The sequence below is a fragment of the Podarcis muralis genome, chromosome 5 (genome assembly GCF_964188315.1).
Source record: "Podarcis muralis chromosome 5, rPodMur119.hap1.1, whole genome shotgun sequence".
Lineage (NCBI taxonomy): Eukaryota > Metazoa > Chordata > Lepidosauria > Squamata > Lacertidae > Podarcis > Podarcis muralis.
In genome coordinates this window covers 33,294,164-33,306,487 of record NC_135659.1, presented here as the reverse complement: position 1 = coordinate 33,306,487, position 12,324 = coordinate 33,294,164, and the positions used below count along the sequence as shown (strand labels likewise).

At 44.5% G+C, this 12,324-nt stretch overlaps 1 protein-coding gene across 5 annotated transcripts in view; it reads right to left on the bottom strand.

Annotated features, from left to right (window-relative positions):
- TTLL7 (tubulin tyrosine ligase like 7) overlaps positions 1 to 12,324 on the bottom strand; it is an 89,845-nt gene that overhangs the window by 18,524 nt on the left and 58,997 nt on the right. For 4 of the 5 annotated variants that reach the window (XM_077928530.1, XM_028732974.2, XM_028732973.2 and 1 more), the window contains 5 exons: positions 10,541 to 10,676; positions 9,391 to 9,477; positions 7,341 to 7,530; positions 5,817 to 6,091; positions 2,085 to 2,213 (listed from right to left, as the gene is read on the bottom strand). In XM_077928530.1, the coding sequence (XP_077784656.1) occupies positions 2,085 to 2,213; positions 5,817 to 6,091; positions 7,341 to 7,530; positions 9,391 to 9,477; positions 10,541 to 10,676 (817 nt within the window). The remainder of the gene's footprint in view (positions 1 to 2,084; positions 2,214 to 5,816; positions 6,092 to 7,340; positions 7,531 to 9,390; positions 9,478 to 10,540; positions 10,677 to 12,324) is intronic. The other variant, XM_028732975.2, reaches the window with a different exon arrangement.

The following is a 12,324-nucleotide window of genomic DNA, read 5'->3' as shown; positions in this document are numbered from 1 at the left end:
TACAGGTCAAAGGGAAGGAAGAGCAAAAGGAAAAGGAAAACAATACCGTTACACTTATGGATCTTTTCTGCTGCTAAACAACAACAGGAGGAGTAAAAAACCACTGGGTGAGAACAGCCTAGCAAGGTTGAAAACTAAACTTTTTCCCCCAGGTGTCAAAAAAGGTTATTTATGTATGCCACTACTGCAGCCCGTGTTTCACTAGCAGAAAAATGGAAAACGAGCAAGGTCCCAAGCAAAGAAGAATGGTAACTTAAGTTGACGGAATATGCGCAGCTTGCAGACTTAACATATAGAATAAGGGAACAAGAAGAACATATCTTTAGAGAAGACTGGAAAATGTTTATTGAATCTATGGGATAGAATTGTGTACAGCTGAAAATGCAGGCAGCGTTAAGATAAATTCAACAGTGTAAATAAGTTTTGACGGATGCAATAATGGAATACTGAATGGTATAGTTTTTGTAAAATATGCAGGGCTTTATGATATGTAAAATGAACCATGGAAAGAGAAGAAGGGAAGCCAGAGATATTTTAAAGATGTAAAAATGAGTACTTTAAAGTGTAAAACGGAAAATTCAATAAAAATTATATACAAAAAAAAAGAAAAAAGGAACTAAACGTTCAAAATGATGCCAACATCAGAAGAAGTGAACCGCAGTGGAGTACATTTGGCATTTTGCAGAAGGTCAAATCAATAGCCTGGAGCCTGTTTTGTCAAAGGTATTAAGAAGTCTGGGAAGGGTGGCAGATCTGATCAACTTTGTACCATCCTGTTAGCTCTCACTGCAATTTCTCCAGCACGTCAGCTGCCCGAACCCTGCCTTCCGTACAATCTTATGGGTAACATAGGGTGCCCATGGGTACGGCCATAGCGGTTGCCGTTAAGGGTGGCATCAGGAGAAAAGTTCTGGCCGTCAGTTGTGAGTGTGGAAACAGCTGCATGTGTGCGTGCAGCAAGCATGCATGGTTTGATAACCGGCACGGCTAAGGAAATGGCGCAGCTGCCGCTTCCACATGGAGGAAACTATGTTGAACTGGCTTTTGGAGGGGCGGGTGCATCTACGAGTCATTGTCTAACCACTGGCCCAAAGTCAGGATCTTCTTCTGCCAGAATCTCAAGAGGAAAAACCTTACATGATCCAGATCTCCAAAGGTGCTTGAAGAACCAACCACGAAACATGGGAAGCTGCTTTATACCAGGTCAGGCTATCTGTCCATCTATGGGAAGCCAACATTTTGTTCTCCTGATGTTGTTGGACGCAAACTCAGTTCAAATGTTAAAAATGTGTTATAAAAATGTGACACCAGGGGGCACTGTGGAGCAGTGATCTGCCATCAATGGGAAATTGCATTGAGAGATACAGGTTTTTTAAAGTGTTTTTTTCAAATCAGTGTAGATCCAGCTGTAGTCCAGTAATTATCTGGAGAGGACCACATTGGTTAAAATAAATCTGGCTCAATGTTGTTTACTCTGATGGGCAGCCTCTCAAGCAAAGAAAAGTCTTTCCCACCCACTGATCCTTCCCCCCACCACCACCACCACAAGAGATGTGCCTAGCTTCGAAGCTACAGAGTTCCATATGACTCAGGCAAGTAAGCCAAGCCGCGTGGCCCAAGAAGAAGTTTATTAGGATTATTTTATTGTTTTGCTGTGCGTATGCTTGTGCTATGTGCTATGTTTTTGTTATTATGCTGTGTGAATTATGTTCTTAATACCCTGGGGGTCTTTGGATAAAGGGCAGGATATAAACTGTAACAAAAAAATTGTCCTGGAGAAAATCGTGATTTCAGCAAAACTCATCAAGCAGGATAGGTAAGGGCTGGAACAAAGTTTGCTTGGGGATGATAAAGCCCCTTGTTTCTCTGACCATGTTTACTGCATGAATGTTTTTCACTGTTACATTACACATACGCAGTGATGGCTATGGAGACAGTGTGGTGCAGAGACAGAGGATTCTGCTACTGAATGGGAACCCGGGGTGTGGGTAGGGAACATGCCCTCATTGAAGAGTGTCACCTTTGTAGCCTCGTCATCAAATAAACATCCAGTTTCTTATCATTTTCCCTTCTCCGATACTCACGTCTTCGAGTATTAATTCTGCGTCTTCATTATTTTTCCCTGGGTATCGGATCTTCATACTCGTGAAAATGACCAGCGCCTCCTTTGTGAGGGCCTCTTCTTGCTCTTTGGCTCTCTGTTGTCTTTCCGTCTGCCAAGAGAGAAAAGGGTTAGCTGGCTGCGTGGCGGGGTGGGATTTCAGAGTCACATGAGAAGCAGAGGTGAGGAACACTTTTCTTGCTGATTTTCTGGTATGAAGAACCGAGCGGGGAAATTCAAAACCAAAATACACAAACAAAATGTTGGGATTGCGGGGGGTGGGGGGGTATGCTACTGAATTCAATGGATCTTGGATTTCACTGCCTTTTGTGGAAAAGAACCAAAACACAGACACATTCCAGGAGGAGGAGGAGACTTCAGGCAAGGGCATGTTTGTATTGAGCAGTACATTATAGTGCATAAAATGACTAATAACTTGGAAGATCTCTCTCTGTGTGTGCTGTTTTTATGGATCTTAAAAGGGACCTTTGATACCGTAAATGAAACATATAGAATCGAAAGTATATGATGCATCTGCAAGATATCTAATGCTGAAGCAAGAGATCGTAACGAAGCAATATATAATGCTGGACTTAACAACATGTTTTGTAGGATGTGTGTACAGTAAAACGGCTCTGAAAATGATGCAGAATGTATTGCTTTGACATTAGCGTCTGCTTTGCTGGCATTTATATATTCCTCAATATTTATAGCAGTGCCCTAACCACTTTTCTTGGGAGGTAAATCCAATTGATTTAACTGACACGTGTTTCCAACTAAGTGTGTTTGGGATCATCACCTCAGTTTCTGCTGATCTGTGGAAGCGGTATTTAATCTAACAGCAACGACTCACTAAATCTATTTTATCTCACAATTCACAACAAACATTTTATCTTTACCAAATGATTAGTTTTCCAGCAATCTAAAAAATAAATTAAAAAATCGATATTTTTTTTCACACTGTTGGCCAGCTGCAGTACATTATTCTTAATTACACAACAGTAACGTAAAACTATAAGCTCGCTGTCAGTATTTAGCCCTCCTACTCTGCAAGTGATTTTGTTCACATTATTAAAAGAAATACGTCTCTTGCTCTGTCAGATAAATAACACGGGCCTTAAGTGGGATCTCTCTACCAGAAGATGTAGCACTCCATTTTTTAAAAAAAGAAGAGTCACTAAATATTCATTTAAATGGGTATCACATTTTCAGTACATCGTTACAATGACAGAAGGGTTCCATATAGGTGACAGACTTCATTTTAAAGCTTTGTTATACTCTCACCTAGAACCACATTAACTCATGTGAAAAACCTCAGCCGGCTTAAAGATCGCTTTGGCTTACTTTTAACTTTCAATTTTCCATAACAGAAGGTTGTTCTATTTTATTGTTGGTTGCGTTTATTTGCTGCAGTTGCAGTCCTCTGATTATCTCAGGAACCAATTTCTGTTTTTATCCTATCCTATAAGCCTCCATTGGGGTCCCATAGAACCATGAGGTCATAATAAAAATGTCAACATACATACACGGCCACACGGAATGATTCAGTCACCTCACACATTTGCTCCCTCACCACAGCAAGCAGGAAGCCAGCCTCTGGAGAGTGAGAACAGCCTACAAAACCTGGAGCTACAGATAGAATCACAGAATCTTAGAGCTAGAAGGGACCCAAGGGTCATCTAGTCCAACCCTCTGCAAGGCAAGGATCTCAGCTAAAGCATTCGGCTTTAAGTGATGATTCCCATCCCCTCTGCAGTCCCAAACCTGGGTTGAGTACCAAAGCTCCACACTCGCTGGCCTCCAGCTCCACAATGTCATGTCCCTGGAGAGAAGGCCTACGGAGGAAGGCAGGCTGTTCGTTGCAGCACCACGGAGAGCTACTAGTGAGCAACTTGCTCCAGCTAAGTTTGGCAGAAAACTGATCCCCTTTGACCTTCTGTCTCCAATCCACCTCTCCTAGCCTCTGTCCCCTTGTGGAAAAGATAGTCTCTCCAAGGGCCAACCCTCTGGTCTGAAGATGTCTCCTACATTCCATGGCCTCTAAACTGGTGCACTCCTTGTGGGAGTGTGGGAGACACGTGGTTCCTCAGGCCCACTGGAAGGTACCCATGGGGCTCTGGCTCAAAAGGTTCCAGTGCTCTGGCAGCTGGTTCAGTGGGCTCCTGCCTGCCAGCTTCAGGTTCAGTGGCCCCCTGATTACCAGTGTCATGGTTACTGCTGGGCTCTGGATCCTGAACATTCCCTGTAGCTTCTTCACGGACCACTCTGGTAAAAGATGGCTTGAAGGAAGCTTGTAGGTGAGGGAGGTAAGAACATTTCTTTGCATGCAAATATCATTCATCTTGCCTCATCCAACCTCCACCCCAGTGTGGCTGTGCAGCCATTGAACAATTGAGTACCGTATTTTTCTCCCTATAGGACGCACTTTTCCCCCTCCAAAAATGAAGGGGAAATGTGTGTGCGTCCTATGAGGCGAATGCAGGCTTTCGCTGAAGCCTGGAGAGCGAGAGGGGTCGGTGTGCACCGCCCCCTCTTGCTCTCCAGGCTTCAGGAAGCTCTGCGCAACCCTCGGGAGACCAGCGCGACTTCGCCGGTTGCGCAGAGCTGCCTGCAGTCCCAGGCTTCGCGCAGCTCTGCGCAGCCCTAGGGAGCCTAGCGCGAAGTCGCGCCGGGCTCCCTAGGGCTGCACAGAGCTGCCTGCATTCAGATGCCTGGGGCGCGCTGATGAGCGCGCCTGGGCTTCGCGCAGCTTTCCGCAAGCCTGGGGAGACCGGCGCGACTTCCTGCCGGGCTCCCTAGGCTTGCGGATAGCAGGCTGTTCTTGGGGCTGGGGTCGGGGGAAGCTCCGGCTTCCCCCGCACCAGCCCCGCGCCTGGGGGGGGGATAATTTTTTTTTTCTTTATTTCCTCCCCCCAAAAAACTAGGTGCGTCCTATGGGGCGAAAAATATGGTATGTTTATATGTACTGGTGTAAGAAACCGCAAGAAAATATTCTACCACATATATTATTAGGAAATCTATAAAACACTGGGCTGTAAAACACATATAATGGTTGTTGGAAAGATTTGAACGGATAAATGTGTCTTCTCATTTCAGCAGCAGCAGCAACAACAACAACATCAACATCAACATCTCTATAATCATCATGATCTGTATTTGGTCATTTGGCTGTGCATGAATTTCTGGCTTCCTTTGATTAAATTCTGTAATTTACTGTAGTAGCCGAAACAACAACATCATTTTTCAATGTTCTAATGCTGTATATAAAAGTAGCAATTGAGAAGCAAGGTTAGTTGTAATCACCAGTGCTACAGAACAAATCTATGCTGATTTGGAATCAGTTCAACATATTTTTCAAAATAAACCGCAACCAACATCACTTGAAAAATATTTGGGAAAACATCACCAAAATAACGTTCAGACACAATAAAATCCCACACCCATTATCCAAACCGTGGCTGTGTGAATTAACCAAATTCAGCATATCTGAATTACACCTTCTGAGTTTCCAAAATGGATTGGATATATCTCATTTGGTGTGTATAATAAAGATGCTTAAATAATCTTTAGTTAACTTTTATCGATCTTAAACTCATTTGGGTTAAGTTACCTGTGAATTGCTGGTTGCAGAACTAGAAATTTTAGGCTTGGATAATAAGAGGACACCACACCAGATCCCAAACAATTCACCTCCAGGTGTGATTTGCTAACTTACCACAGGAGAATGTACAGTACCCAGGTTGGCAGTGTGAGACATTTTGCCCGCAGATGAACCTCTGTTTAAAGAGTGTGACCTACTCACAGAAGACGGGCGAGAAAGCTGCACCAAATTCTTGGCTGAGAAAGGGCGGTTTTCGGCGCCTTGCATTTGCATAGACAAGACTGAAATGGAGCGAGGGCAGCTCACAGAACGCCTCATAGGACCTGACAACGGCGTGGGCGATACGTAAGAAGGGACTTTCTTAAGAGGCCGCTTCCAGTGCATTCTGCCTGCAAAGAGATACAACTCAGTAAATGAAAAGTGAAACACCCCTTTTTCCCTTTCTCAAACCAACGTGTTTTTGTGTGTGTGTGTTTTTAAGCAGGGATTCCCAACCTCTTCACCTGTCCAGGACATTTCTGGGATCCCTCTTTTCCCTTACAGAGTTCCAGTTCTGCTTGGGTGCCTTGTCTACCAAACTCCATGCAACGAACACTTCTCCTGCTGACATGCGCCAGGCAAGAGCCAAGATGCGCTACACTGCTGAGGAACAGCCAATCAGAGGCACATTCGCTCCCTTCCTGACATCCTTCCCCCTTCGTCTAATGCCCCAGTTCTTTGCCTCAGAAGTAAGCACTGAGCAGCAGGGATGGGTGAAGGAAAATCAAGAAGCCAAAGTTTCTGGTCCTTACACAAAGAATTGGTTATCGCCTCTAAAGTCCGAAATGGCTTAGGACCAGAAGACTGCCTCTTCCAACCTCCCAATCAATCCCCAACAATATAATGATAATATATTGGTGAGGTCCTTCTCTGCATCCCACCAGCTTGTGAGATACAGTTGGCAGGGTTGTCCAACAGAGCCTTTTCTGCTGAGGCCCCCACAACATGGAAACTTCCTACCCTAGGAGGTTCACTTGGCCCTCTATTTACCAGTGTGCCACTGTAGACTCAAAACGTTGTTACTTGAGAAAGCTTTTGGTGTGACTAGAGCTTGAATTTCTTTGTTTACTGCCTCTTTATCGTTCTGTTTCTTTCTCCCCCCCCCCCCCCGCTGCCTTTTGGCTGTTTCATCATTGACTGTTAGATTGGTTTTTACTGATATGAGTCACCCCAAGCGTTTCCTTAGAAATGGAAAAAAAGCAAAATAGGTTTTGTAACGAAAAGACACATACAGGCAGGAAAGAGAAAGACGTGACTTTCCGTGACACTGAAAGCAGGCAGAGCAGAAACTGTGAGACTCTCAAATTATATCCATGGATATTTTGAGAAGCTCTAAAATGATTCAGGATGCATTTTTGTGTTATACACGTGGAAAGAGGTGGGGACACTGAAGAGATAGTTGAGTAAGGGGGTAGTTCAGAGGACCTCACATTCTCAGTAGCTCAGATCCATAAATGGTCCCCAGTGGCTTTTTCAGATTTAGCAACCATGTGCACACATTTTAAATAATAATAATGATGATGATGATGATGATGATGATGATGATGATGATGCATGCTTTCTGCAAAACTTCATTAGCTTTGTATTTATGTAACTTACTGGATCGTTCTATTAATTTCCTGTCTTCAACATCAAATGAGACATTCCTCTCTTTCTTTGCATTTTCATATTCTTTTTCGGGTTCCTCCTCCCATTCAGATAGATCACTGCTGCTTTCACAGCTACTGCCGCTGCTGTTGTTCTTGGTCTTTTTCAAGAACTGCGCACTCTCTGGCATGGAATACAAGGGCTGGAGAGAAAGTTGGAGGGGGGGGAGAAAAAATATGTATTAACATTTCTCTCCCTCCCCCTTCATAATAACCTACTTCATTCTGGAGGGTTGGGAGCCTCTGCGACACTGCAAGGGACCGGGTCAGGCCCAATACATTTTGCTTTCTGCACTACAGAAGCAAATGGTGCCACCTCCCCCACCCAAGCGAAGGTGCATAATTTTGGCACCTGAGGCAGAAAATCTCACGTGTGGCTTCCCTGCCAGTAAAAATACTTTGGTAACAAATAATGACACACAAATTCAGCTGCCTGAGACCACAACCTTTCTCTGGCTAACAATAGGGCCAGCCCCAATGGGATTGTAGCATGGAAAAGTAAATAATCTCCTATATGTGGGAACTGAATCTCTGTATTGTTCTCATATACACACACACTTTTACACACACACACACACACACACACACACACACACACACACACACTGATTTGATTTTAAAGTTTGGTAACAATTGAAAGATTCAATAAATAGACCCAAACAATACCAAGAGGGCTGCAGGTCCCCCAAAACTGCCCTAAAGTTTCCCCTTTCAAAATGCCGGTGTAATATTGGTGAGAGAAAGGTAATACATGTCCACTAGACCTCTTTTAGGAAAAGGGGTTTCACATGCTTAGTTCTTTAAGCCACACTCATTCACATAATGTTTCCAATGTAGGTAAAACAAGGTTTTATAAAGCAGGTTTGGAAATAAAATAAAACAAACCAGCCAGCCAGCACTGGGGGATAAAACCCTAAGCAATGAAAACAAGACTTGGCCCGGTAAGCCTCACTGTAATCCCATATGCACACGGGACGCTATATCCAGTCAGGGTCATTTATCTTTCAAAATATGAGAGAGAGAGAGAGAGACAAAACAGCCACAGGAACAATTGACAAGGTTGGATAATTGTCCTCCCTCCCTCCATAAAGCAGATGCAAAACAGAACATCAGCACAAACAATCCTCTGGAAATGTATCATTTGTTGCAAGAAGACTGCCCCACTGGCCTTCGCAGCCATGACGGTTAATCTCTTTACCAGCTGAGCTGTTGGGTTTTTATTTGCCTGTTTTCGGATGATTTCTAAGTGAAAAGTAGGTCACTCGAGATAAAAGCGAGCAATTTATCTTTGCAGAGCTGTGCTGCACATTCAGCTGAGGGTGGTGATGTACCCAGCTGTCCTTCAGAGAATCCTTAAGCCTCGGGCCTTAACTGGGTGCCCCAAAGGGGGTCACTGGGGGAGGCAAAATTAAAGGCTGACTAAGAGCCCCAGCTTTAGTACTGGGACAAAACCTGCCCTAAAATGTCCTCGTTATTACTAGTAGCTGCCACCACCTACTGAATTAACAGAACTATATAGAATTCGGAAGAGAATGCACTGAGGGTAAACGAGCCACAACACTGTCAGCCTGGGAGTTTGTGTGTCTGTTATATATAATGTGCATGTGCATTATTTGACATCACGTTAACATGCAGTTTCTAAAAGAGATGCAATGCAAGGGAGTATATAAACAGATACAGCTGGCTTAGCATAAAAGTACTTCCTGAAAGAAAGTGAAAATGTGCCATCTAGAGGACATAAACGGCCTGTTCAGTGCAAAAACCAAAATAGGGAGGAAGGGAAGATGGAAGAAACATCCCGCTTGCAATCCATGTAGTTTTGGGGTGTCTTTTGTTTTAGCGAAAGGGAAAGGAAAGTATTAGAGCCTTATTGAAATTGTTCCCCGAGGCCAGGGCACCCTCCTTTCAGTCTGTGGCATTAACCTTCTTGTCTGTAGCATGGCAGTGCCATCCTGATTTTACCAGTCCTAAACTTCAGAGGTGTTTAGAATGCAGTGACATACCTTTGGGCCACGTGGCCGGACAGATTTGCCCATTAGCTTCTCATCGTCCAGTTCACATTGTTCCAAAAGATCCAATATGTCTTCTTCCTAAAAAAAGGGGGGGTGGGTGGGGGTTAAATCTCTGGATTAGTATAAAAAGCCAGAATGCACACAAAATTATGAACATGGCTTCTTGCTTCTCATCAAGCAGAGGCTAGATTCCAAAAGGAAGGCATTATGTATTACTGTAGACTTGCTGGAGCCTAATTAAGTTGGTACAGCTAACACAGATGCCCAATTGATGCCCAAAGTATCTTCCCACACACATGCCTTTCAAGGTGGTAAGCAGAAAATTATGCCAGTGGATGTACACTAGGAGCAGGGATGATGGCACATGGATTCTCGCACAGCTTTTCATCTGAATGCTATCAAAAAGTTCTACATGGGATGAGGGGAAACTGCAGATTTGCGGTTGCTTCAAAGGACCGCTGCCAAGTTTGGAGACCAGGATGTCGGGAGATGTTTCTTCCATCTCCCAAAACGTCTCCCTGAAGCTTTCAAAGACACATCATTACACAACCCCTCTCTACTAGGAGCCATTTGAAAATGGACAGACACTCACAGAGAAGGCACATTATTGGAGATAATGCTTAGCCAATGGAATGTCCAGTTTTGGCAGATGTGTTGGAACATCTGGATGAATGGAAACTATCTCGGAGACACTTCCTCTCACACACCGGCCTTGAACGCTGTCAGTTCATTGCCATAAGCTGGAGGAATTGTATGCTGGAGGAAACCCTACTGAAAAACTCCACCGTGCTTATGGGAAGACTCGGCACCACACAACCTCATGGAACAAAAGAGGGGTGAAGAACCTCTGGCCATCCAGGTATTCGCAGAATCATAGAACTGCAGAGTTGGGTCACCTGGTCCAACCCACTGCAATGCAGAAATCTCAACACACAGCCCCCCATCCAATTTGAAACCATACCAGGCCCTGCTTAACTTTGCAAATGGGCTAGCGGTTTTATTGCCACACCACTGTTTGTCACATGACAGCTCTTGCCATCCCTGACTATTGGCCATTCTGCCTGAAACCGATGGGAGTTGAGGTCCGATAACATTACCCATCCCTGGAACAGAAATGCAAGTTGGGTGAATCAGTGGTCACCTTCATTCTTTTGAGGGGGTTGTTCATCTCTCGCTGAAGTGAAACTGCTCTACCGGCAAGGAACGTCTGAAAGGCAGCGGCTAACAAGCCCTCATATTTTTCAAGTAGCAGCTTATCGTCAGGAGGGTAAATGCGCCTACGGTTTAAACAGAAGGAGGAGGAGAAAAATTATGTAGTGTAGCCACAATCCAACAAGGTCACCACACACTGCACTGAAATGAACAGGAGTCATGTTAGAGTGAGGAAGTGAGCTTCCATTCATACCACGGAGATGTGCGTATTAGTTTGATCCCAGAGGCTTATGCGCAAAACCTCCGGAGGTACGATTTGTTCAGTGTTCACCAGCAACGTGAAGCATACACTGGTGGGGACGGGGCACTAATTCTAGTCCAATTACTCTATGTGTGGTTTAACAGGGGTGTGGGTAGGTGTTACGAGCTATAAAAAGCAAAGGAAAAAAACGGGGCAGTGCTAGTTCTTCTATGGATGGAGAGGAAGGTTTGAAACGCTGAATACTCACTGAAATGTCAACGTCAGGTATGCGCGAGGCATGAAACATTAACAAAATATTGCATTCATAGTTCAGAAGTGTCAAGGCTGAGTTCAAGGGGCAGGGGTGCTGCAAAAAGGAGTGGGAGATCCCATTGCTATCCTTGAAAAACAATAATCCGTCCTGAGCCATCTCTTGCTTTCTATAAGGCTGGGAGAAGGGAGCGCCAGCCACCCCTCGCCTTGTCTAGCAGCTGCACTACACCATCCAACAGCCTAAGACTGCCATAGACAGCTGGGGAGGTTAGAGGAGCAGAATTCATCCAGACTCTCTTTATTTGGGGGCAGGGGCTTGTTGTTGTTCACAAAACTCTTGAAAGAGCAATGGCCCCCATATAAATAAATGTACAAATAATAATAATAATAATAATAATAATAATAATAATAATAATAATAATATTTATTATTTATACCCCGCCCATCTGGCTGGGTTTCCCCAGCCACTCTGGGCGGCTTCCAACTGAATATTAAAAACAATACAGCATTAAAAACTTCCCTAGGGCTGCCTTCAGTTGTCTTTTAAAAGTAAAATAGTTGTTTATTGCCTTGACATCTGCTGGGAGGGCGTTCCACAGGGCAGGCGCCACCACCGAGAAGGCCCTCTGCCTGGTTCCCTGTAACCTTACTTCTCGCAATGAGGGAACTGCCAGAAGGCCCTCGGCGCTGGATCTCAGTGTCCGGGCTGAACGATGGGGGTGGAGACGCTCCTTCAGGTATACAGGACTGAGGCCGTTTAGGGCTTTAAAGGTCAGCACCAACACTTTGAATTGTGCTCGGAAACGTACTGGAAGCCAATGCAGATCTCTCAGAACCGGTGTTATGTGGTCCCAGCGGACAAAGGACTACAGGAATCCTGTGGACCCACCATTGAAGTGCCCATGTCTACTGGACATTTCATTGTCCTAAATGAGCAGAGGAAGCACCCAAGGATGCTCAACACCTCCCTGCGGCTGTGCGTTTCAAGGCAAGACTGACTACAGGGCAAGTTTCAGCTTTGGGGCGGAGCCCATCCTTTGCAAACAGAAGGCTGCAGGTTCAATCCCTGCCAACTTTACTTAAAAGATCCAGGTAAGATGATAAAGAAGATTATTTGGGTAAAACCCTTAGATGATAAAGAAGATTCTTTGGAAGAAACCCTTGAGAGTGGCAGGCCAGTTGGAGTAAAAAAATAATGGGCTAGATGGATAAATATTCTGTCTTGGCGCAAGTCAACTTCCTATGTACCTATGACTGGA